The 26,128-nt window shown below is 38.2% G+C and overlaps 1 protein-coding gene across 2 annotated transcripts in view; it reads right to left on the minus strand.

Moving 5' to 3' along the window:
* The window catches only part of nmu.L (neuromedin U L homeolog), a 35,600-nt gene continuing 9,472 nt past the window's right edge, over positions 1-26,128 (minus strand). The window contains exons 2-10 of one of the 2 annotated variants that reach the window (XM_018229994.2): positions 22,115-22,170; positions 16,682-16,726; positions 16,527-16,586; positions 14,493-14,522; positions 14,341-14,391; positions 9,864-9,938; positions 4,677-4,724; positions 1,480-1,518; positions 1-366 (exon numbers count right to left, since the gene is read on the minus strand). In XM_018229994.2, the coding sequence (XP_018085483.1) occupies positions 1,483-1,518; positions 4,677-4,724; positions 9,864-9,938; positions 14,341-14,391; positions 14,493-14,522; positions 16,527-16,586; positions 16,682-16,726; positions 22,115-22,170 (401 nt within the window). In that variant the 3' untranslated portion in view covers positions 1-366; positions 1,480-1,482. The remainder of the gene's footprint in view (positions 367-1,479; positions 1,519-4,676; positions 4,725-9,863; positions 9,939-14,340; positions 14,392-14,492; positions 14,523-16,526; positions 16,587-16,681; positions 16,727-22,114; positions 22,171-26,128) is intronic. The other variant, XM_041588961.1, reaches the window with a different exon arrangement.

Raw genomic sequence — 26,128 nt, forward strand, 5'->3', positions numbered from 1 at the left:
TATCTTAAAAACAACACTCGGAGGAGTGCATTTATTTACAGTTCAAATAAACAGGTGCAGCAGTTTTTGTAAGGTAGGAGAAGTCCTCATGCACATCAGTCATGTTCCTAATACACACCATCATTAAAAACATTGGAAACACTAAAAAAAAAAAAACAATAGCTTTGAATATGCTTTTAATTTATTTAACAAATAACGCAAACTCTGGCACCCTCAGCCAAAAAAAAAATAATAATATTGTGAATAATTTAGGAACAGTAAGCTTTACATTCTAGATTGATCGTTAAAGAGTTACACAAGTGTAAAGGAGACTGTATTTCCATTTCAGGAGGTCAGCGGAATGCTTCTTTTGGTCATTTCTGTAACCTGCACAGAAGGAGGGAGAAAGTGAGGGAAGAAAACCAAAAGTTTAATCGATGTTGATAAAATCAAAGCTCTAAAGCTTAAATAATACAAGCACTCTCAGACAATTGCTATTTAAAGAGGTTGTTCACTTTCAAATTAAGTTTTAGTACGATGTAGAGAGTGATATTCCAAGACAATTTGCAATTGGTTTTCATTTTTTATTGTTTGTGGCTTTTGAGTTATTTAGATTTTTATTCAGCAGCTCTCCAGTTTGAAATTTCAGCAGTCAGGTTGCTAGGGTCCTAATTACCCTAGAAACTATGCATTGATTTGAATAAGAGACTGAAATATGAATAGGTGAGTAATAAAAAGTAGCAATAACAACATTTGTAAAAACACCCAGTTGCTCTTGGGGGGGTACTATACATGCGGATAAAGAAGGCAGTGGCTATACATCCACGTAATAGTGGAATCTTAGACAAGTCTAAAGTAATGCTATAGTGATATAATTTGCAATTTTATCCAGGGGGTGCCCTGAATCCACGATTCGATTTGGGATTCGGCCAGGATTCGGCCTTTTTCAGTAAGATTCAGATTCCCCTCCTCACCCCTTATTTGCATATGCAAATTAGGATTCGGTTCGGTATTCGTCCGAATCTTTTGCGAAAGATTCGGGGGTTTGACCGAATCCAAAATAGTGGATTCAGTGCATCCCTAATTTTATCCTTAATAGAAAAACATACCAAAGATGTACTTTGCAAATTCACTTTACTGAATAACGCAGAAGGCAACAAATAGGGATGCACCGAATCCACTATTTTGGATTCGGCCGAACCCCTGAATCCTTCGTGAACGATTCGGCCGAATATATATAACCAAATTTTAAACCTAATTTACATATGCAAATTAGGGGTGGGAAGTGGAAAGCATTTTTTACTTCCTTGTTTTCTGACAAAAAGTCATACAATTTCCCTCCCCACCCCTAATTTGCATATGCAAATTACGATTCAGATTTGATTCGGCCGGGCAGAAGGATTTAGCCGAATCCGAATCCTGCTGAAAAAAGGCCGAATCCTGGCCGAATCCTGGATTCAATGCATCCCTAGCAACAAATACATATATATATATATATACCTGTTAACGGAAAATTGCTGATCTCCTTCCATTACGTGGCTGAAAAAAAATGAATCAAATGTATCAATGGCTGGTTGGTGTATTTATAAATATGCTTTTACTTTAAAAACTGAAGCACGTGAACACACACTCCCTCTTAAAGAGGTGGTTCAACTTCAAACAACTAGTTGTTTTCAAATAGATCATCAGAAATAATGACTTTTTCCAATGACTTTCTGTTTTCAATGTGTGGCGGTTTTTCTAATATTGATGTGTAAAGACTAATGTTTCACCTTCTGAAGCAGCTCTGGGAGGGGGTCGCCGACCCTGTAAACTGTTCTAAATGGATACATTTAGTTGATACATTTCTTATCTTTGTCCCTGCTGAGCAGAATCCCTGAGTTTCATTACAGGCAGCTGTTAGAATTGATACAATCGTTGTTAATACTCCAGAGATGCTGCTGAGCAATGTATCAACTAAATGTTGCAAAATTGTAACCGTTCAGAGTCTGCACCTGAATTACTGAGCTGCCAGACTCAAACACCAGAGACACCAACATTCACTTAGATTTTGGAAAAACAGTAAAAAATAAATAATGGAAAGTAATTGAAAAAAAGTCTTTATTTCTGGGGAACAATTTAAATTCATATATTAGCATTATGTTGGGTTTCAGGATGATATATATATGTGTGTGTATATACATCCAGGAAGCTGTCTCCACAATAGCTGCATGCTGCATAAAGGTTTATTAATGAAAGAGCAAATGATCCTTTATTAGGGTATACAAACATCATTTTTAATGCTTTTGCTTGTGAAGGGGGTTTTAATGGGCTCCTCCACACAGCAACATATCTGCTAATTGATCACATGCTTCCCCATGGGTCTATATACAAGAGACTAAAGCGCAACACTGACGGTTATTATTATTGCATTCAGCATTAGTGGGTGCAGACACACAGGGAAATATACAGTAAGATCAATTAGCCGTACATTGCTGCACGGTGGAATGTATATAAAAATGCACCAGTGCAGTAACCCATAGCAATCAATCTTACCTTTGGACCATCTTCTGCAGAGCAAATGAAAGGAATTATCTGACTGGTTGTTATGGGCTACTGCCTTTGTACAAATTTCCCCAGTTTTGGTAAATGGGCACCTGAGTGCAGCTGTGTTTCAGGGGCTGCAGCAGCCCCAATGCTGCCCCCCTCCCCCTCCACGCTTTCAACTTTTATGGCTGAACTCTGTTGTCCCACACGTCGCCATGGGATGTGTCGGATGTGCAGAAGAGAATGGAACTGAACTTGATATCACAGGTACAAACTACATGTATCTGACTATAGGATGTGAAATTTATCTGGTCTGGCTTTTTGGAGCAAAAACTCAAATTTTTCGTTAAAAAAAAATAAAAAAAGATTTATTATAACCCAATGCTGGAAAAAGCCCAATTGGAAAATCTGCCATCTCAGACCTGTCGAGGTCCTGAATAAGTCAATTGGAAAGACACCTACCGTATCTAAATTTGAAGTTATCAAGGTCTAGGCGGGGTTTAGTCGGAAAATCCGACTTTTTCTAGGTTTTCGGGCAAAAACAAAAAAAATTGAGAAATTTGGGGAAAAAAACTAAAAAATTTGAGCAATTCTGGTTTTTGCTTGATTTTATAGAGTTTTTCCTCAATCTGATTAATTTGGGTTATTTTATAAATAAATAGAGTCAAATCAAGCATGGGAGTTTGGTTATGGTTTTTTTTTTAAAATAAAATATGAGATAAATTTAGATTTTAGTAAAAATGTATTAAACCCAATAGAATTGTTTTGACACCTATAAGGATTCATTATATCTTAATTGGCATTAAATACAAGAGTTATTTGATTACAATAGATTCTATCGGAGATGGCCTTCCCATAAATCGGAGCTTTCTGGATAATGGGTTTTAAGAAAATGGATCCCATACCTGTAACACATTAAACTATTCTTCTTTACAAATTCCAAAGTCATCTTCTAACACAGATCACAATTTGCCACGTACTTGCAGCTGTAGAATTGGAGCCCACATATTGCTATGCTGTGTTTGTGGGAGCCATATGAGGCGTTAGAATAAAGAGCCTAAAGTTATGGGAGAGGAAGGGAGCTTGTGGGGACCAAGCATGAGGCAATGGTAGCTTAGGCAAGACTAAAAGCCAAGAATACTTTGGGGAAATAAAGTTTGATGAAAGTTCAGACTGGGCTGGCGGGACCAGTGTCGGACTGGGGCACCAGGGGCCCACCAAAAACCCTTAGACCAGGGGACCACCCAAAAACCTTTAGACCAGGGGCCCACTCTAAGTATTATTTTCTTCCTTTCCTTAGTCAACCTCTATTCTCCTATTCTCTTTTCTTTCCATACTATAACATATTATTCCATCTATTTAGCCTCTTTATTCTCATAGAAAAAGGGAATGGCCATGAAACAAGCCAAATATTTAGAAGCAGGAGGGCCCCCTGACACCTTGGCCCACCGGGAGTTTTCTAGGAAAAGACCCAGTGTTCACATAAAAATAATGCAACGTAATGCATTGCTTCTAGGCAGACATCAATCCAAATCCGATGTGCAATCCAGATGAAATGATTGAATGTGATTAGGCAGACTACAGGAACATTTAGGGGCAAATTTATACAAATATAAGAGTGAGTTTTTTTTTAAATTTGAGGGAAAACAAAGTGGACTGTGAATATACTCGAGAATATAGATGTAATTTATCAAATAAAAAAACATACCAAAAAATTGCAGGAAAAACTTTAACAGTAAAACTGTTCAGTTTCTATAGAAGTCACTGAGAGTTGTCTAAGAACATTTGAAGCAACTTTATTTTTTTCCCTCAGTATATTTAAAATTGTTGAGATTTTCAGTCTCATTGAAAATTAATGAAATTGTGGTTTTTGTTTGTCTGCAACTTTTTGCTTTTCCCAACAAAACACTACACTGTGGTTTTATTCTTTAATATGCTAGTGCTTGGAAAAAAAAGGGGTTGAAGGGAAAAAAAGTTGTCTTTTTTTTTCTGCAAAATTGTGTTTTTTTCCCCTCAAACTCAAAAATTTATAAATATGCTCATAATGTAAACTACCCAAGAATTTAGTTGGTATCATAGTTAATTACAATTTTTTCTATAGTTTCCAAAAAGGCATTGGGATGGCAGCTGCTAGTGATTACTTTGCAAACAGGAGAGGATGGGTGGCTTACCCTGAACAGAAAGTAACCTCTGCTGAGTCCTGGTCCTTGTACTTCCTCCTGTAAACAATAAAAACATTTTAGAAAACATCTGTAGAAATCTTGTAAAATGTACTACTTTTTTATTCACATATAATTGTTTATTCCAATGGGTCTGAAGCCAAGGTTACATTGGTGTAATACAACAATTTATATAAAATCAAAAGGCTCAGTTGTATAAAATGGAATTGGACAGAATGATAAATATTTATATCATAACATAAGATATAATTGAAGGACACCATGAAGGACACAGTCAGCGCCGATCGGCGCCTTTATGCCGCCTGAGGCGGCCTTCCGTTGCCGCCCCGACCCCTCCTCACGGCGCTCACATTTTCTGCGCAGGAGGGGGTCGGGGCGCTGCACGACGCTAGTGCAGAGAGCGCAATTGCGCTCTCTGCACTAGAAGAGCCGAATTTCCGGGTTGAAAACCGGAAATTCGGCTCTTAGTTACCAGGAGCGGCATTTTTGCCGCCCCTGGTAAACAGGGGGGCGCTGCCGCCTGAGGCGAGTGTCTCAACTCGCCTCATTGGTGGAGCGCCCCTGGACACAGTCCTAGTACAGAGCTGTCCAACTGGCAGCCCGCAATCACCCCTTGTGTGGCCCCCACATGAAAGTCTGCCTGCTGTGTCTGCTTATCATGTGTAAACTTTAAAAGGTTTCACTACAGAGATTAACTGGTTTCTGCATTGTTTAACCTAAAATTCAGACTGTAATCCTCTGTATTGTTCACACATGTAATCCCCCCTGCATTGTTCACACTTGTAACACCTCTATTGTTCATACCCTACTGTTCACACCTAAATCCCAGATTGAAACTGCCCACATTGTTCACCTGTTCAAACTCAAATTGCTGAAGGGCACCAGCACTGTATCACTGTATGTAGTACATCTTAGAGTGGTCCTGATAGTTTTCTCTGTCTCCTGCTCTGTTCTGCCTTCTCTATGCTCCTTGTGTGTGCCATTCTCTGCCTGCCCTATGCTCCCTGTGTGTGCCATACTCTGTCTGCCCCATACTGCCTGTGTGTACCATAATCTGCCTTCCCTATGCTGCCTGTGTGTGCTTTATTCTGCCTGCCCTATACTCCCTGTGTGTGCCATACTCTGCCTTCCCTATGCTCCTTGTGTGTGCTTTATTCTGCCTGCCCTATGCTCCCTGTGTGTGCCATACTTTGCCTGCCCTATGCTCCCTGTATGTGCCATCCTCTGCCTGCCCCATGCTCCCTGGGTGTACCATACTCTACACTTGAAAATTGTTGTTAGGGTCCCTAAGGTGTTTAATCATGTGCTGGGGGTGCTATGTTATCTGAAGGGAGGATGATGCATATGGATTTAAGACTTGTTCCACACATGAGTGATGAGTGATATCCCTGCAGTGAGCACCAACCATTTGGTTTTTTGGTGTGCTGCCACCATTAATGTGGACATGGTCTTGTGGTAACATGGGTGGGCTTTAATTAGGTGTGGTTTAAAAACAGGGAGTGGTCACCAATGGCTCCCATGATCGGCCCTCCACTATGTAGGCCAGAAAAATTCCGGCCCTCTGTTCCACAGAAGTTGGACAGCACTGTCCTAGTATAAGATATATCTGAAGAATACCATGTTTGTGGTCAAAGTTTAAGGTTTACATGTTTCCTTATAATGTGCCTAAATCATAAGAAGAATATATATTTCAATTATTTTTCTAATACATGCTCAGGATGTTTTGTTTCATTTATCATTTCAATGATATAATCACTATTACACTACCAGCTGTCATTCATACCTGTCAGTGGCCCAAGGGTTAATATTTACCTAAAGCCACGGTTAATTTATCTTGTCCTCTCTGGAATGGCCGCCACAATAGTCTGCAACAAGCTTACCTCCATTCATGAACTTTTCATCAACAGTTCCTTTAGCCGATTTAACTGAAACTTGGCTTTCTACAGCTAATACCTCACGTGCTGCCCTGTCCTCTGGTGGTCTACACCTTAATCCTACACCTTAATCACACTCCTACAGCTGGAAACAGGGGTGGAGGGTTGGATTCCTTCTCTCTCCCCACTGTACATTTAGGGGGATATTTACTATGCTGTGTAAAAAAACAGCGGGATAATACACCACACATCACCACGCTTTGCTTTGTAAAAAAAGTGGAAAAAATGGTGTAAAATTTTAACGTGATTTTTTCTTGGATTGACCTCCACCAGAAGCAATGTAAAATAAAGGTGGCAAATCTGGTGTTTGCATGGCGTAAAATTACACACACCTTGATAAATTCACCATTTATTTTTTTTTAAGCGAATTTAGTTTTACACAGCATAAAAATATGCCCCTTAAAGTTCTTCCACCTGCTCCACCTCATTTGAGGTTCACTTTATTAGGCTCGTTAAATTTACAATTTTCTAACTCCCCTTTCCCCCTCCCTGATCAAAATCTCCTCACATTTCACCTCTTGCTAAATCCCTCTACCCACTCTGCAGTTCTCCAAACACAGACATAACATGACAGGAGCAAGCTCAGCTTTTTTTGACATTGTTCATCACCCTCTGCTCCTCCCTTCCCTCCTTTCTCTCGGCAGTCATGACACTGCCCTGTCCTGGTTGTTATCTTACCTAAGAAATTGTTCTTTCACTGTTCCCTAGAATGAAGTATGATCTTCTTAACACGCTTAGTGATGGGCGAATTTATTCGCCAGGCGCAAATTTTCGGCGAATTTGCGCAATTCGGCGCCAGCGAATAAATTAGCGAAACGCCCGCGAAAATTAGCCCAAAAAAATTCACCGGCATCAAAAACGCCCGCCGGCGTCAAAAAACGAGACACCGGTGCCATTTCGCGAATATATTGCCGTTTCGCCCATCACTAAACATGCTCTTTTGTGGCTCCTCAAGGCTCTGTCTTGGGCTCCTTAGTTTTTTCTTTATATATTTCCTCACTTGGCCAGAATCAACTGATATCAGCTCATATGGTTTCTAATACTGTTGCTAATGAAATGCTTCTCTCAACTCTTTTAACTTAGTTCTCTCCTTGCTTGTCTGCTATGGCTACTTGGAGGTGCCAATGTTACCGTAAATTAAACTTCTCTAAGACAGAAATGGTTCTTTTCCACTATCCAGCACCCATAATGTCCCAGAAGTGTCTATTACAGTTAATAATTCCCATCTTCCCAGGCCTGGTGCTTTGAGGTTATGTTTGATTCTGCACTGTCCTTCTCTCCTCAAATCCAGTCACTCACCATTAACTAAATCATGGCACTAAGAAATATAATCGTTTATCACCCAAGGTGCCACAGAAATTTTCATTCACCCTCAATAACACATTGACTACTGCAACTCTCTTTTAAAGGGGTGGTTCACCTTTTAGGTAACTTTTAGTATGTTATAGAACGGCCAATTCTAAGCAACTTTTCAATTGGTTTTCTTTTTTTATTAGTTTATAGTTTTATAGTTATAGACTCTTTGCAACTTTCAATTCAGGCCTCTCCTATACATATTCCACTCAAATCAGTGCATGGTTGCTAGGGTAATTTGGACCCTAGCTACCAGATTGCTTAAACTGCAAACTGGAGAGTTACTGAATAAAAAGTCAAATAACTCAAAAACTTTAAATAATAAAAAATGAAAACCAATTACAAATTGTCTCAAAATATCACTACCTACATCATACTAAAAGTTATCTGAAAGGTCAATCAGCCCTTTAACTGCAATGTGATATAATTACACCAGCTATCTGTACAAACGAACTAGCAACAGGATCAGTAGATAATTCAGGGCTGTGTGCCTCTCTGATGCTGCCCCTTTCTTTTTTAGCTTGAGAGTTGGCCGAGAGGGGTCTCATCACTAGTGCAGAGAGTGTAATTGCGCTCTCTGCGTTAGAAGAGCTGAAATTTTGATTAAAAAAAATAAAAAATAATTAAAGTCACCAGTGCCTTTTTTCTTCCAATGGTATCGCACGTGGCACTGCCTCCTGAATTATAGTGGAGGAAAAAATAAGTAATAAAATATAATTATTCAATTAAAAATGTAATTAATTTTAGATTTGATAAAGACCAGAAAGGCACAGAATTAAAAAATCTCCAAATTAAAGATTTTTTTTTTCTTAAATCTTTCCACAGAATACTTTTACTTTGTAGGTGGCCTTGCTTTTAAATATAAAGTTAAAGGGATCCTGTCATCGGAAAACATGTTTTTTTTCAAAACGCATCAGTTAATAGTGCTGCACTGAATCCATTTCTCAAAAGAGCAAACAGATTTTTTTATAATCAATTTTGAAATCTGACATGGGGCTAGACATTTTGTCAATTTCCCAGCTGCCCCTGGTCATGTGACTTGTGCCTGCACTTTAGGAGAGAAATGCTTTCTGGCAGGCTGCTGTTTTTCCTTCTCAATGTAACTGAATGTGTCTCAGTGGGACATGGGTTTTTACTATTGAGTGGTGTTTTTAGATCTACCAGGCAGCTGTTATCTTGTGTTAGGGAGCTGCTATCTGGTTACCTTCCCATTGTTCTTTTGTTTGGCTGCTGGGGGGAAAAGGGAGGGGGTGATATCACTCCAACTTGCAGTACAGCAGTAAAGAGTGATTGAAGTTTATCAGAGCACAAGTCACATGACTTGGGGTAGCTGGGAAATTGACAATATGTCTAGCCCCATGTCAGATTTCAAAATTGAATATAAAAAAAATCTGTTTGCTCTTTTGAGAAATGGATTTCAGTGCAGAATTCTGCTGGAGCAGCACTATTAACTGATTCATTTTGAATTTTTTTTTTTTCCCATGACAGTATCCCTTTAAAGTTAAAATAAGGTCACATTCAGAAAAGGAATAATGTAAAAAAAAAAAAATACAAAAATAATTATCTATTTACCTAAATATAAAACCATATCATGTGCATTCATAGAGTATATGGAAGTTTCTGAGCAGCTTTAAAACGAGTTATTGAATTGGAGAGTATGAGCATACAATATCCATCTCTGAGTGTTCTGCGCTATCGCTGATTCAACACATAGGCACAAACTCCAAGGTTTGGAAAACCCTGCCCAAAATGAATGAATATATATTTCTAAACAAAAATGTTTTATTCACAAAGTTCGGGGGGGCATACAATGATTTTGCAGTGGACATTTGCAGTAATTACTAGCGGACTGATACAAGACAAGGACAATGTGTAAATCATAGTTACGTACTTCAGCCTTGAACCTCTTCATCCTCCTGTCATGAAGCTGAGGAACAAGTTGCAGCAAAGGATGCAGGACAGACGACTGAGAGAACATGAAGACAGACACATGATCAACAATGAACTCCTGGGCTCTGAGGAGCACACAGTCATTTCTACTGTTACGGAATATGCCAAACACAAAAAACAGCCTTACATGAGATTGTCCTTATAGACACATACAACGTCTAACAGTATACAGTTAAAAGATTGTTTGGGGTACCAGGATTAGTATATAACAGATTTGTGTGCTTTAATGTGGGGTGGAAATGATGAAGTTAACTTGTAGTATGTTATATAGAATGGCTAATTCTAAGCAAGTTTTCAATTGGCCTTCATTTTTTCTTTTTTTATAGTTTTTTTAGTTATTTGCCTTCTTTTTCTGGCTCTTTCCAGCTTTCAAATTGCAGTCACTGGCACCCTCTAAAAAAACAAATGCTCTGCAAGGCTACACATTTATTGTTATTGCTACTTTTTATTACTCATCTTTTTATTCAGGCTCTCTCCTATTCACATTCCAGTCTCTTATACAAATCAGTGCATGGTTGCTAGGGTAATTTGGACCCCAGCGACCAGATTACTGAAATTGCAAACTGGAAAGCTGCTGAATAAACAGCTAAATAACTCAAAAACCACAAATAATAAAAAATGAAAACCAATTGCACATTGTGTCAGAATATCACCCTCTACATCATACTAAAAGTTAATTTAAAGGTGAACAACCACTTTAAAGGGCATGTAAAGGCAAAAAAATAAAATCCCATTTTTACTTTGTTTAATGAAAAAGAAACCTATCTCCAATATACTTTAATTAAAAAATGTGTACCATTTTTATAAGAAACCTGACTGTATGCAGTGAAATTCTCCCTTCATTTACTGCTGTGGATAGGAATTGTCAGATGGTCCCTAACTGCTGAGCAGGGAAACAATCATACTTATGAACACCAGGGGGAGCCCCTGCTTTACTTCCCAGCCATGCAGAATTCAAGCAGCTTTGTTTATGATGATCCCTAAGCAGCCCAGACCACACTGAGCAAGTGCACAGTCTTAGTCTTGCAAAGATGTTTAACAAAGTGACAAGATGGTGACCCCCTGTAGCCAACTTTGAAAGCATAAATTATTTGTTTGATTAGGCTTATGTTGCAGTAAGTTCATGTTTATATTTAGTATACAAAATACAACATTTCTAGCCTTATTCTATTTTAGACTTTAAATGCCCTTTAAATACTGTATCTCTATATCCCATAGGGGAGAATGCATTTATTTAATGCTCTCTTCTCTACTGTGGCTGCAAAGTAGATACCAAATACCCATTGACTCTTCCATAATTACTCACAGCATTGATGTTTACACACACACACACGCACACGAATATGAACTGCCCCAAATGGACACTAATTCATTTTTGCCTCCTGTTAGTATTTTGAAGGTGTGCATTATTTTGTGAAAGGGTTTTTATAATCTATGTAAATAAAATTTCCTTTAGCTTGGTGATATGGACAGCTATAATAGGTTGAACCAAACAGTGGCCTACTTTATACACACGTCATGACTATGAGTTGCCAAGCAAGAACACAGATGCCTCCAAAAAAGAAAAATTGAAAAATGTTTGATGACAACTGCACACAGGCTTTGGCAATGTGGAGGGAACAGTGAACTTAGATTAAACAAAAACACATAAACAATTACACGTCTCAAATCAGAAAGCTACTTTCTCAGTTGAAATCCCCATAGTACAGGGGATTGTGATGGGTTGCTTCCTACTGGCTGTTATAGGCAGGGAACGGTCTACTTACAAAGATGTCCACTACATTTACTAGGGATTAAATCCATGGTGATAGATCGCCATCAGAATGAGTGCAAAATGCTACCCATGTAATAAGGTGCTTTACAGTCACAAGCATCTGATCAATCAAAAGTCCCAGTGTTCTATAAACTGGTGCAAAGTGCTCCCGAGTATACAGGTAAGGTTATTATGGGCACTTATCAATTCAAAATATATTGTACTGACATTGGAATGAATAACTGGCCTGGTATGGGATAACACTGGTTTAGACCCGAAATTACCACAAGACCCCAGATAAGACCCATTTATCCACTGTAGAGCATTACATTATTTCAATACCAAGCCAATACATATTTTGCAAGAATCTTGCCAGTGATTCTTTATTTCAAAATAATATATGACCTGTGAAAGCAATGGGAAACCAAACAATATGGAGAAATACTGACTCTAGATCAGTTATCAAAATATATATACAATTTATGTTACTAGCGAGTTGCTATCACTCTTTTCAAGTGCAATATTTGTTTGTGATTCCAAAGTATTCATATAAAATACAGAAATCTGAGCACTGTGTATAACTAATCTGATCACAGTGCGTGTTATTGCAGCATTCTGTTACCCTCTCAGAGGAAAGTAGGCATAAGCAAGATACTACATGTATGGTTATCCAGAAACCTGTTATCCAGAAAGTCTCCCATAGACTCAATTTTATTCAAATAATCCAAATTTTTAAAAGTGATTTCCGTTTTCTCTGTAATAATAAAACAGTAGCTTGTACTTGATCCAAACGAATATATAATTAATCCTTATTGGAAGCAAAACCAGCCTGTTGGGTTTATTTAATGCTTACATGATTTTCTAGTAGACTTAAAGGGGAAGGAAACCTAGTCGGCGCAAACCCCCCACCCCCCCTCCCGTTTGTTGCCCACCCTCCCCCTGGCCTACCCGTCCCGCTGGGCAAATGCCCCTAACTTGTTACTTACCCTTCTGCGCAGGTCCAGTCCAGGGAGTTCACCGACGACATCTTTTTCCACGCGATCTTCTTTCTGCTTTGAACGGCGCATGCGCAGTAGGATAATTTCGCCGGTACGATCTACTACGCATGCGCGTGACTTTTGGCGCATGCGCAGTAGATCCGTACCGGCGAAATGATCCTACTGCGCATGCGCCAAAACGCCGATCACAGCAGGAAGAAGTTTGCGTGGAAGAAGATGTCGTCGGTGAACTCCCTGGACTGGACCTGCGCAGAAGGGTAAGTAACAAGTTAGGGGCATTTGCCCAGCGGGACGGGTAGGCCAGGGGGGAGGAAGGAGGGTGGGCAACAAACGGGAGGGGGGGTGGGGGGTTTGCGCCAACTAGGTTTCCTTCCCCTTTAAGGTATGAAGATCCAAATTATGGAAAGATACGTTATCCGGAAACCCCCAGGTCCCAAGCATTTTGGATAACCATACCTGTATTAGATACAGTGCGCAAAAATTCAGCACCTGGGTTTGTTAAAGGTTACCTAATAGGCCTACAGGTTATAACATCATTTTAACATCATAATAGAACATAATTAGCACAAAATAATTCATGATCTGGTTCAAATTAGCCCCCTGATATGAACTTCAGAAGACAATTAAGAGTGACTTTCCTGATGTCACCAAGCTATAAAGACATGACTAAACAAGTCATTATGCTTGACAAAGGGGGTAACCCCGAAACGTTGCATGCTGCAATAAATACCTAGCAAGGTTTTTCCTGCTTGAAATATCCTGTGTGCCAGTGAAGTTTTTTGTTCCAGTAAACAAGTCATTATGCCATAATAACACAAGTACAAAACCACTCTCACTTACCACCCGAAAGTCAGTACCACAAAAATATTGCTAAAACAGTTCATTATTGATTAAAAATTAAAAGTGCAAAAGTAACAAGCATCCTGCATTGGGCCCTGTATTTACTGCATGCCCTTCGACACCTTGTAGCACATTTATTTATCTGACACAAGATGCAGAGCGCAGACAGATGTGCTTTCAGCATGAACACTAAGGAGTGTGATTGTGCAACCCTTATTGCTCTTTATCTTAAGGCCTACATACAACTGCAAATTATGCTGCACGCAATAATCATCCCCTGCAGTGTTATTATTATAAGTAAGTTTCATTTGTTTCACCTAATCAAGATAACAAATTGATCCAGCAGTAAATTGGTCTTTGTTGAAGATTAATGGCGCAACATGGTATTTTGCTTTGCTCGTCCAACAATATATAGTCAAACCGAAATTAACTTCAAATTGAAACACAATATTTTCAAGTCAGAGGAACTAAAAAATTGTTGCCTATAGTCTGCTAAGACACTTCTTTTTGTCTAACCCAGTCGGTTTTACTTAAAATGTAACTACTCATTATGTTTCCTTTTATCTGGAGCATCTTATCCCAAAAAGGCTTTCAATTTAATTTTTTTTGTGTGTGAAGTTAAAACCAGCTTGAACAACATTTACTGCTATATTCCTAGTGGCCACAATAGAAAGACATACAGTACTTACACTAATACATATTGGACTAACCCCAGTAGGAAAGCCTGAGTTGCAATGTGGCTATTTCCATGTGGTTCCCTCAGAAGCAGCAACTTACCCTTAGTGCAACTTACCGTTGCACTTCAACATTCCCTCAGTGCAACTTACCGTGATGTCTGAGTTGCCTGATTCATGACTCTTAGAATAATGAAATAAGAACTGCGCAGGGAAGAAAATTAAAATTCTATTTTACTACTGAGCCAGTCCATGGATAAGGGCTATCTAGACAATGAATGCGCTATGTACAGTACTCTACTTACCCTTTTGCTCTCCTCTTTTTCATCTGAACCCTGCAAAGAATATCAGAATTTAATAATCAGCCCTGTAGCATCAGCTTATATTACAGGCTAACCACATTTTCTGCTTGATAATTTGATGACCCCTAAGCTTAGCTTCTCAACAGCTGCTTGGAGCCCACTGAGCATGTGAGTGTCACAGATAGGGTTGCCACCTTCTAAAAAATGTTACCGGCCGGTGGGGGGCAGGAACAAAAGGGGGCAGCCCATGATGCAAAAGGGGGCGGAGCCACACACAGTGACACAAAAGGGGACAGAGCAACACAGAAGCCTGAAAAAAAAAAGGTACGTTCTGAGCGAATTGGTGTATTACAAATGTATTGCAAGTGTATTGCAAGTGTATTACAAATTACCGGCAACTGCATTGCTGGTAAATTTGTAATACTGGCCCCGGCCTTGGCAGGTGTTTTACCGACTAGGCTGGTAAAATACTGGCCAGGTGGCAACCCTAGTCACAGACACTTTCCAAGATGGTGACCCCCTGTGACAAGTTTGAAGTCCTGGATCATTGCTGCTATTGACAAGCTGAAACTTTCGGCAATGAGCAATATTAGTGCAACAAGTTCAGTATATAAAATATGACATTTTTAGCCATATTCATTTTTAAGGTTTTATTTCTCCTTTAAATCGTAGTAGCCCATAGCAATAAACCAACAGGTATCCGATTGGTTGCAGTGGGTTCTAAGACCTGAAAAAAGACCTGCATCTTGGTAGTCTGACATCAAATGATGGGCCAAAACTAATACATCTTGAGGTCTATTTTACAAATGAAAGGAAGCCTCCATGTTTTTAATCAACAATGCATCATGTTCCCACAGAATTCCAGAGTAAAGTTGGCCATGGACGCAAAGATCCGATCGTACGAATCTTCGATTCATACAATTTTCGGACCGTGTGTGGAGAGTCCCGACATTTTTCATCCCATGGAGATTGGTCGTTTGCCCGATCGCCAGGTTAAAAGATTTCTGTCGGCTTCCGATAATATATCTGCATGTATTGCCAATTTGACGATTTTCAGTGGGAGACTGTCACTAGCTTTGTCGGACATAAACTTTCGTACGATTGCTGTCAGGTGCAGAACATCGGCTGATCTGTTCTTTTACTACTTTATTAAAACTGATGGTTAGTGGTAGGTCGGGAGATGGTGAAGTCTGATCGTTCGAGGATTCAGCCAGCTTAATAGTGAAGTGCCAGCAACCAATGCAGGCACATATTAGTAACGGAGTTGGTAAAATGCATGCAAGTGTCTGTTGTTGTGTCTGTTGGTATCATTGCGTGTGCAAATTGTGCCATTTCCGGTGCATAGATTTTTACACTTTGCACTTGTCCTTGTAAATGTGTTTTCTGCTGTCTCCTGTTGTATGTGAGCATACCTAAGTAAAGCAGAGGCTTCTATTTGATGTCTTCAAAAAAAATATATATAGGGTTTATCTCATTAGCACATATCCCTGTGGATAAGGGTTTATTTGACAACTACAGAAACCATTAATCTCCTTACTTATTAAGGCAGGTAAGCATTAAGCCCATGACAAATGTAGGAAGTGGTGTTTGCTCTGTTCAGCACGTCCTTAGTATGTGTCACGGTTTGCAATAATTTAAAGGTAATTCTGCTATCCCTTTTCTAGGTAAGAAAATGTCAATTTAAACCTAAGCCACTAACTGTCCAATTTAAATGCTTCTTGCATTGCCCCAACCAGCCAAAATCCACTTGTCTCATGTTAGAAAATGGATATCTAATAAATACTTTATTATGCCAATGCATGGATGCCAACAAATGAAAATCTAAACTCAATCTGCCACAATAATGGCCAATTAGGCCAACGTCCCTGATCCCTGATCCACCACCTTCCAATTCCACATACATTTAGTAAGCCCTTCCTTTTTTAGGGTTCACTATTTGGGGCTTATTACAGGACAAATGAAAAGTATGCCAGTGGAGTATAAGAACTTGTGATAGATATGTAACATTATACGATAAAAATATTAATGTTGCTTTACCTGAGACTTCTGCAGAATACCCATAATCATGACACACAGCTCTTCTAATGTGCTAGGCCCCTGCAATGAACACAATGAAAGCAGATTCAGTTCTGAATTTATTCCATTTAAATCAAGCAGAAAAAGCTGAAGATAAATCATATTTGCATACTCACCAGTGACTGTGAATCTGACAGGATTGCAGAACAATCATTGCCGAGCTGTTAAAAGGAGGGAAACATTTATATAAATGAAGCATGCACAGCTCAAAAGCAACATTTATTTTTGGTTTGAAGCTAAGGGGCAGAAAATACCAATGGATTCCCAACGGATTCCCAGCACTCAAATGTATCCAAAGCTCTCTTAACTCTGCACTAATTCTATTTATGAACAGAACCTCAATTTGGTAAACTTCTTTACCATGCTCCTTTAATTTGAAGAGGTGCCAAAACAACATTTGTTTATTGGAAGCCTTTGTGGTGCTAAGCATCATAAAAAAATTCTTATCCATAAATCTGCCCCTTGTACTGTATTGATGGTATCCCTCAACTTACTATCAAGTTTTATTATTTTGCTATTTTCCGAAACTATCAGTAAACTATGAGAGATGTGTATGTGTCCTGATCTAAAAGAAACAATTAAATGAATGAAATAAATTAGTTAGTTTGTTGTATATTAAACTTAATGGGTCCAGGAAATGCTAGTTACTGAATGTTTCCTATGGGTTAATAGACTTGGAACAAGCTTGGCTCCTGTGATTGTTTTACCCTTTAAAGGAGAAGGAAAAGTTAAAAGTAAGTAAGTCTTATCAGAAAGGTCCACCTAAATATACCAGTAAACCCTAAAACACTGCAGTTCTTTCCTTCTATTGTGTACACATGGGCTTCTGTATCAGACTTCCTGTTTTCAGCTTAAACCTCCTTGCCACGGGCAAGAGCATACTCAGTTTGCTCCTCTTACCCCCACCCTTCTCTGTTGTAATCTGAGCCCAGAGCTATAAGTGAGCAGGGAGAGACTCAGGCAGGAAGTGATGTCACACCAAGCTAATACTGCAGCTGCTATCCTAAAAAACAAACAGAGAGCTCCTAGAGCTTTTTACTCAGGTATGGTAAAACATTCTACAGAATATATATAGCATTCTAGCTTGCACTATTGCAGCTTATCTATTGGCAATAAAATGCCTCAGTAGCTTTCCTTTTCCTTTAAGAATCCACAAGCTGATTTATTAATTGGGCTGCTACCTGTTCTTGCACAGAGGTGCAAATGTATCAATAGCAACCAAATACATTCTTCCTTTCCATGTCTTCCTTTTTAATAGATGTTTCAGAACTAATTTGTTGCTACTGATATGAAACTGGTATGCAACTTTAATAGCCAGTTAGTCCTTTAGGACAATGACAGATGGAGCATTTTGCCACCTATGTTAAATCATGGGCAACAAAATGTAATGTACGGTAATGTATATCGTGGTGGGTAAATGACTCAAAATAGTAATTTGGGATGTTTTGCTCCCACAATTTAACATGTAGCGGCAAAAGACCCTATCTTTCAGTGTGAAGGAAGTTTACAAAGATGTAAATAATCATGTTGAAAGAAGAAATATGAATTTTACAGTGTACAGGTATGGCACCTGTATCCAGAATGCTCGGGACCCGGGGTTTGTCAAACAAGGGATCTTTCTTTTATTTGGATCTCCATATTTTAAGTCTAGTAAAAAAAACACATTAATTATACCAAATAAGATTATTTTGCCTTCAATAAGGATTAATGATTAATTTTTCAATTATTTAAATGGGGTCTGGGAGATGGCCTTTCTGTTATTCTGAGCTTTCAGGTTTCCTGATAACGGATCTCAAACATGTGTGAAGTTCCATAAACAGTAACATAAATCAGTTAGCAAAAAGACTCGCTCTACAAAGCTCAATACAGGTATGGGATCTGTTATCCAGAATACTGGGTTTTCCACATAAGGGTCTACTTTAATATAATTTCAACATTAATTTAATCTAACAGGATTGTTCTGCCACCAATAAGGATTAATTATATTTTAGTTAGGATCAAATACAAGGAACTGTTTTACAGAGAAAAAGGAAATAATTTTTAAAAACTGTAATTATATGAATAAATTAGAGACTATGGAGAGAATTATGGTCTTTTCATAATTTGGAGTTTTTGGGATAACCAGTTTCCGGATCCCATACCTGTATCTTTTTTTTTAATTGAAACCTAATACAGATTCAATGAAATTTTATATTTTAAAAATCTCCCAGGTATCGGGCCCATACAGCTACTAAATAAAACACTTTGTCCTCCATATTTCCGAGCTTCTTGCTTGCTTCTCCATTGGACTAATATAATCTGCATATGCATCTTTTCAGGAGAGGTTTATCATCCACTTACTGCAGTAAGTAAGTAAAGTAGTAATTTTATACAGGAATAAACACAAAGGAATTCAGCGTAGGAAAGAAACATTAAAATAAATGGGAAAGAAACATTAAAATGTCACTATTGAAATAATGGCACAAAACTCAAATGGAAACATAAGGTGGCTTTATGCTAAATCTAATGTCTTATTCAAATGGCTTCTCTCTGAATTGTGTGGTAGAGTTGTTCTTTGCCTGGGGTGATCTGTGATATCAGCATCAATCAAACTTTTCAGCAAAGTCACGGCATGGTCAGGTCCAGGAAAAATACATCATCTTAGTAAAGTTCTGCAACCAAGGGGTTCATTTATCAAGGGTCGAATTGTGTTTTTCATGAAAAATTCAAGCATTCAGTGTTATTTTTTGGTCAGAAATCTACTTTTCGGGTTAAAAAATGTGCTAAATGTGCAGGTACTATATGTTCAAAATGACTCCAGTCTGTCTTTCTATACAGAGATGGGATATGCTCTCCAAATTACAGGGAGGCCATCTCACAGATTCCATTTTATCATAATAAATAATAAATAAAATTTTTAAAAATGATTTCCTTTTGGTCTGTAATAATAAAACAGTAGCTTGTACTTGATCTCAACTAAGATATAATTAAACCTTATTGGAGGTTGAACAGTCCTATTCAGTAACGTAACTAGAGGGGGGCGGGCCCTGGTGCGTGACACGCAGCCGGGCCCCCCGCCCCCCTCCGTACGTGTTTCATTGCCGCATTTCAGTGGCGCGCGAGCTGCCGGGGGGGGCCCTGAGGGGGTGCGGCACCCCCTGCTCCCCTGGTAGTTCCGCCACTGGTCCTATTAGATTTAATGAGTGTTTAAATTATATTTTAGTAGACTCAAGATTTGGAGATCCAAATTAAGGAAAGACCGCTTATCCACAAAAATTCAGGTCCCGAGCATTGTGGCTAACAGGTCCCATACCTGTACAGGTAAATCTAATTGAGGAGAGCCAAAGCACAGCAGAGCATTTGAATGTGGGATTATGTTTACAAGAAGGAACTGTGAAATATATATCTCATTTACACGTTATTAACCATTTGAAGCTCATGTCACATGTTTTAAGGTGGGCTCATGTCTAGAACAATAGAGGATCCCTTATATATTTATTTAGCCTTCTTGGACATTTTTAATAATAAGGGCAGGGACATCGCAAATTTACTAAAAGGTGAAGAAGACAATTTGCTAGCGAAAGAGCAAGAGAAGTTTTGCAAGGAGAGCGATCACTAATCTACAAATTTATAATAGTGCTAACTTTCCAATACGTTACCCTTTTCTCCAAAATATATTTCTCCAGGTTCTACCTGTACTCCAAAAAAGTCATAAGAAAAGACAAAATGCTGGCGTTTTTTCATATTTGAATGTGGGATTATGTTTACAAGTAGTGACTGTTAAATATATGTCATTTCCACGTTATTAACCTTTAGAAGCTCGTGTCATATATGTTTTAGGGTGGGCTCATGTCTAGAACAATAGAGGATCTCTTTTGTCTTTATTTAGCTTTCTTGGACATTTTTGATAATAAGTGGCCAATTCCAGCAATTTCAACATCACTAAAAAATAAGTACATAAGACCTGTATGTACCATATTAAAATTGACATAAGCGTAAGTATGTTAATGAAGTTTCACTCGGAAGACCGCTAGAGAAAATTCGCTAATAAACTTTCATGCTGACAAATTGGTTAATTTGCTGAGATGAAGTTTTGCATTTTGAGAAATACGCTTATTCGCTGCAAAATAACTTTGACAGAATTGAACAAAGTATGGTGGAACCTTCCGAAGAAAAGATTCACATGTAATAAATTTGCCCCTTTGTAGTGTGACTGACAACCCAGGACAAAGAGTGTGGGCACAAGAAGTAGACCTCAGATGAGAGACCAGACTGTTATAATCAACAGCTGCTCATAATGTTTTGAAAAGGATGCCATGAAAGGAGCTTTAAGATTAATGGAAAAATCTAAGTATTGACCGACACCAATAAAGACTGCATTCTGTAACAGGTTGAATGAATGGAAAAGTACTGGTCAGGTCACTATAGTTTCAAACAGGCCAGATGCAAACAATTTCAATAAAATTAAACAATTTCATTATTGGATAGTAGAGGGCTGTTATGCTGTAACCGCTGTTAAGGGTTATGATTTAACGTTCCAAGGCCCTTAAAAAAGGCAAAAATCAATGGCTGTTAATAGCTGTTCTCACTCAGTGATCACTGTTTACCTATAGCATTCAGGATAAAGCTTTGGGCCAGGAGGATATTTTAACCTGCACATACACTGTATTCACCGTCAGATTTACTGGTGCTCAAAACAATGCAATTTCTTACAAATTGATTTCTTCTGCCTCTTGTATCTTCCAAATTCTCCACCAATGACTTTTCTAACCCTGCCTTCATAAATATGCAGTTTAATATTTTGTCATATAGCAGGCTGCATAAACCAGGGATATAGGAAAGCATGAAAGATCAAACTTGTTAGCTCCCTAGCAAACTCACTAGCATATACTGCTATAGGTATAGGACCTGTTATCCAGAATGCTTGGGACATGGATAACATATCTTTCCATAATTTGGATCTTTATGCCTTAAGTCTACTAGAAAACCTAATAGAAACCAATATTCAATAAACCCCGTAGATTGCTTGGTTTTGTTTCCAATGAATTATATCTTATTACAGAGTAAAGGGAATCATTTTTTTAAAAATTGGATTATTTGGATAAATGGAGTCTATGGGAGATGGACTTCCTGTAATTTGGGGCTTTCTGGATAACAGGTTTCTGAATAATAGTTCCTATACCTGTAGTTACAAAACATAAGCCCCTGTTGTTACCACCCTAGCCCTATATACGGCTCGTATATATATTGTTGCTGCCATCATGCCAATAAGCTTGGCGATTTCAGAGCCAACTATTCTTAAAAAAAAACACATTATTTTAAAGTTACAAATGTGAAGCTTTAGTTCCTTGTCAGGAGTGTATGTATTTGTCATGAAAACTGTGACTGCTTCCTCCTTACTTTAGAATATCTGACCCTGCAGTTTCTCTTAAGTCTCTTAAATGCAATATATGATCAAATACTGTTTACGTTTCAGTATATATATATATATATATATATATATATATATATATAACTGAGCCTGCTTGCATGAGGTATGTAGATACTCACTGTAAACATAAATAACTTACTTGATTCCACAGCTGCAGTTCTTGCTCTTGAAGTGCATTAGGTGATAGTGGGAAACCTGCAAGAGAAGACTGATGTCACCATGAGCAGCACAGATATCACATACAAGTCATTGCATAAAATTACAAAATTCAGACCATATAGGACAGATGAAAACTATTTTGCACTGGGTCTGTTTTTCATAATAAAAAAATGCAAACATTTCAGCTGCAAAATCTTTAATCTAATCATGAATATGTATTTGTGAAAAATTCATAAAAAAGGACAAGAGCCATTGCCACTGAAGAACATATGACTCAAACCACATTTGGATCGTGATTATTACTCACATATAATGGAGGAATAAACAATTCACTGGCAAAGTGCACTATACATAAATTATTCTTTATTATGCCATTCCTTTCCTGCCAAAACAATGTATAAGGAGAATACATTAACCACCTCTTCAGTGTTCAACCGAAATGGCAACCTGTTCAGAAATCTTCATCTTCAGTGGTTATGCCAGATTACTATGCACCATTTGGACTGTCCATAAAGATATAATATGTGAATCATGTTTCCTAGAAACCCAGCATTGTGTTCATTTCCTAAAATTATTTACATTTTAAGCAGATGCTATCCATTTCCTTAGAACTAAAAGACCCATTGTGGACAGAGTCAGCAGTTATTGGCCCGTGTGGGGGGCCATCCGACGGGCGTTTTTTGGCGACATCTCCAAACGGAGCGGATCTCCCTCTGTATGGCCACCTTAAGAGATTCTTTTCCAGCATTAAAGGGGTAGATAACCTTTAAGTTAACTTTTAGTATGTTATAGAATGGCTAATTCAAAGCAACTTTTCTATTGGCATTCATTTATTCTTGCCTTTTTTTCTGACTCTTTCCAGCTTTCAAAGGGGGGTCTCTGACCCCATCCAAAAACAAATGATCTGAAAGGCTACAAATTTATTGTTATTGATACTTTTTATTACTTATGTCTCTATTCAGGCCCTCTCCTATTCATATTCCAGTCTCTTATGTAATTCAATGCATGGTTGCTAGGGTAATTGGACCTTAGCAACCAGATTACTGGCTTGCATGTACCTGACTCTGCATGGTGGCAGATATACAGTAACAACAACTGGTTATTATAGCTGGAAGCTTGTTGTTTAGATATAGTTGTAATATGAAGAGTATGTAGAACAGATATATAACTTGCCTTTTGAGCTTGCAGTTAGATATAGGGCTGATGATGGGATGCTGAGGGTCAGAAGCTGGACATCACTCATAAATGTGAAGATGATGAAAACAATCATTAAACATTATAATTTCTCCTTTGTATCTGCACTTCCCCCTCCCGGGACTTTTCTGATGTTGGGAGCCCCACCTTTTCTGCCTTTTTATAGAACCAGCCCTAAAACTGCCTTGAAGAATACTTAATGAGGCAATTTTCTCTCCTGTGTCCTGATGGGACTTGTCACACCTTCAAGTAATCTACTTTGAAATACTTATGGGGATAATTATGTCAGCTAAAGCAAAGGTATAAATGCCACAGGGTTAGCCTTATTTATTTTATTGCATATTATTGTCTGGAATATTCAAAAGATAATTACATAAACACACGATAATATTATTAGCCCAGAGATGCGTTCCCTTCCTGGCATTATGCATGTGAGCAGCTAACTCTGGTTCCATGGAAAAAAACAGAAAAGGAACATAGAGTGAATTATTGAATCTGCATTAAAGGAAGTATCGTCATTTTATAGCTTCCATCAAATATTATAAGTGTACAGATTGTAAGAGGGAAAGTAAAGCTTTCCTTATCATAGTATGTTATTATTTTCATGCTGGTGTTATGCATGTTATTAGCATTTTATGGAATAGTCTAAAGGACACGGTACTACCATAGTATTACCATACAGTATATATTTTAGTATTAGTTTAATTTATTGCCATATTTGCCACCCTGCTCCCAACCACGCTTAGCACACCAAGGTCTCCACTGTCTTCAGTCAACAATAACCACCTTTCAATTAAGGTTTAAGATTCTGGGATTTGGTCATGACTATGACTGGGGAATTACTTCATTGCAACAACATAGTCTTATAGGATAGTCTATGGCTAAATAATTCTGAAGTCTAACAACCAAAATAAATTATAAATTAGTATAAAGAATTTTGCAAATGATTCTATATGACCAAGAAAGTCCTGTATGGAAGTGCAGTTTCGAATGCTTTTGCACCTAAAAATGTGCTGGCATCAAATCTCCACTTCTGGGTGTCTCCCACTGAAGCCAGTTGAATCAACTGAAAGTGGTTATTGAGCAAAGAAATGCTGCTAGCCTAGATCTAACTGTAATCTGCCATTGTGAGCTGGTACCAGAAAACTACAACAGAACAGTACTGACCAGTAGTTTCACTGAATAATTGTTTCTAAACTAAACTGTTCAAAACTGTAAGTTCCAGGCAGGATGCTGCCACTTTGCAGAGCTCTTTGGCTAAACTGGAAAACTGTGCAGCAAACTGGAGAATGAGGTTCAGTGTTGATAAATGCAAGGTTCTGCACTTTGGTAGAAATAACATAAATTTGAGTGTGTTAGGCGCATTCTTAATTGAAAAGGATCTGGGGATTGTTGTGAATAGCAAAACAATGGCATTAATGAATCTAATGAATTGTGCCTCTTTATAGGTCCCTGGTGAGGCCTCATCTGGAGTTTGCAGTGCAGTTTTTTGGCTTCAGAAGGATATAAATGAGCTGGAGATAGGGTTGCCACCTGGCCGGCATTTTACCGGCCTGGCCGGTAAAAATTATGGTTGATCCCAATGTTATTAATAGGGAAAAAAGATAAATATATAGGAAGGCCGGTATTTTTTTCCAGAAAAGGTGGCAACCCTAGCTGGAGAGAGTGCAGAGACGTGCACTAAACTGGTTAGATGGATGATTTAAATTATGAGGGTAGACTGTCATGGTTGGGGTTGTTCTCTCTGGAAAAAAGACACTTGCAAGAGGACATGATTACTCTTTCCAAATACATTACAGGATGTTATAGACAGATAACTGATGATCTTTTTTCCCATAGAAAAGATCACCGCACCGGAGTTCACCCCCTTTAGACTAGAGGAAAATAACTTTTATTTGAAGGTTGTGGAATGCACGGTCGGGTGATGTTGTGATGGCTGATTATGTTAAAGGACCAGTAACATAAATTTTTAAAAAAAATTTGTTAGTATAGAACGGAAAAAAAAACCACAAAGACAAATGAAACTTTTAAATTGCTAAGTCTTTATTAGAAATAACTTACTGAAACTCAGCTTGCGCTCCTCTTCGGAAAAGGCGACAAGGTGATGATCCATCGTGCGGCACTCGAATTCTCCTCCCTGACTTCAAATAAGGAAGACAGGGAGGAGAAATTGAGCGCTGCATTATGGATTGGCAGATCGCCTTTTCTGACAAGGAGTGCAATCGGAGTTTCGGTTATTTCTTAATAAAGGCTTAGCGATTTAAAAGTTTCATTTGTCTTTGTGTTTTTTTTTCGTTCTATACTAACAGATTTTAAAATTTATGTTACTGGTCCTTTAATGCCTTTAAGAGGGGGCTTGGATGATTTCTTGAACAAGCATAATATTCAAGGCTATAGCTACAGTTGGTTAGTATAAATATACATATATAGACTTTGGTATTTTTTCAAACCATCTTATCTATGTACATGTATGTAATATCCCAATATTCGGAATGCTGCCATTGTTCTACTAAATTGGAGATGTGTATTCTAAATACTTTAGGCATGCTTTTTCAGACCAAGGATCATACTGGCTCACTGATAATGGCCAAAGAGGATTTCTGGAGCATTAATAAATATCCCAACTTGTATGACTGATGTTACGGAACAATAGAGTACAAAATTCAATAGTTTCATTTATGCCATCCACAAAACATACAGATGACAGAAGAAAAATATCTGTAATAATTTTTTATTAATGTATGTTGGAACATTGCACAAAATTATTATGAAAACCTGTTTTTAGGACATCCCATTTATG

This window comes from Xenopus laevis, chromosome 1L, assembly GCF_017654675.1.
Source record: "Xenopus laevis strain J_2021 chromosome 1L, Xenopus_laevis_v10.1, whole genome shotgun sequence".
Lineage (NCBI taxonomy): Eukaryota > Metazoa > Chordata > Amphibia > Anura > Pipidae > Xenopus > Xenopus laevis.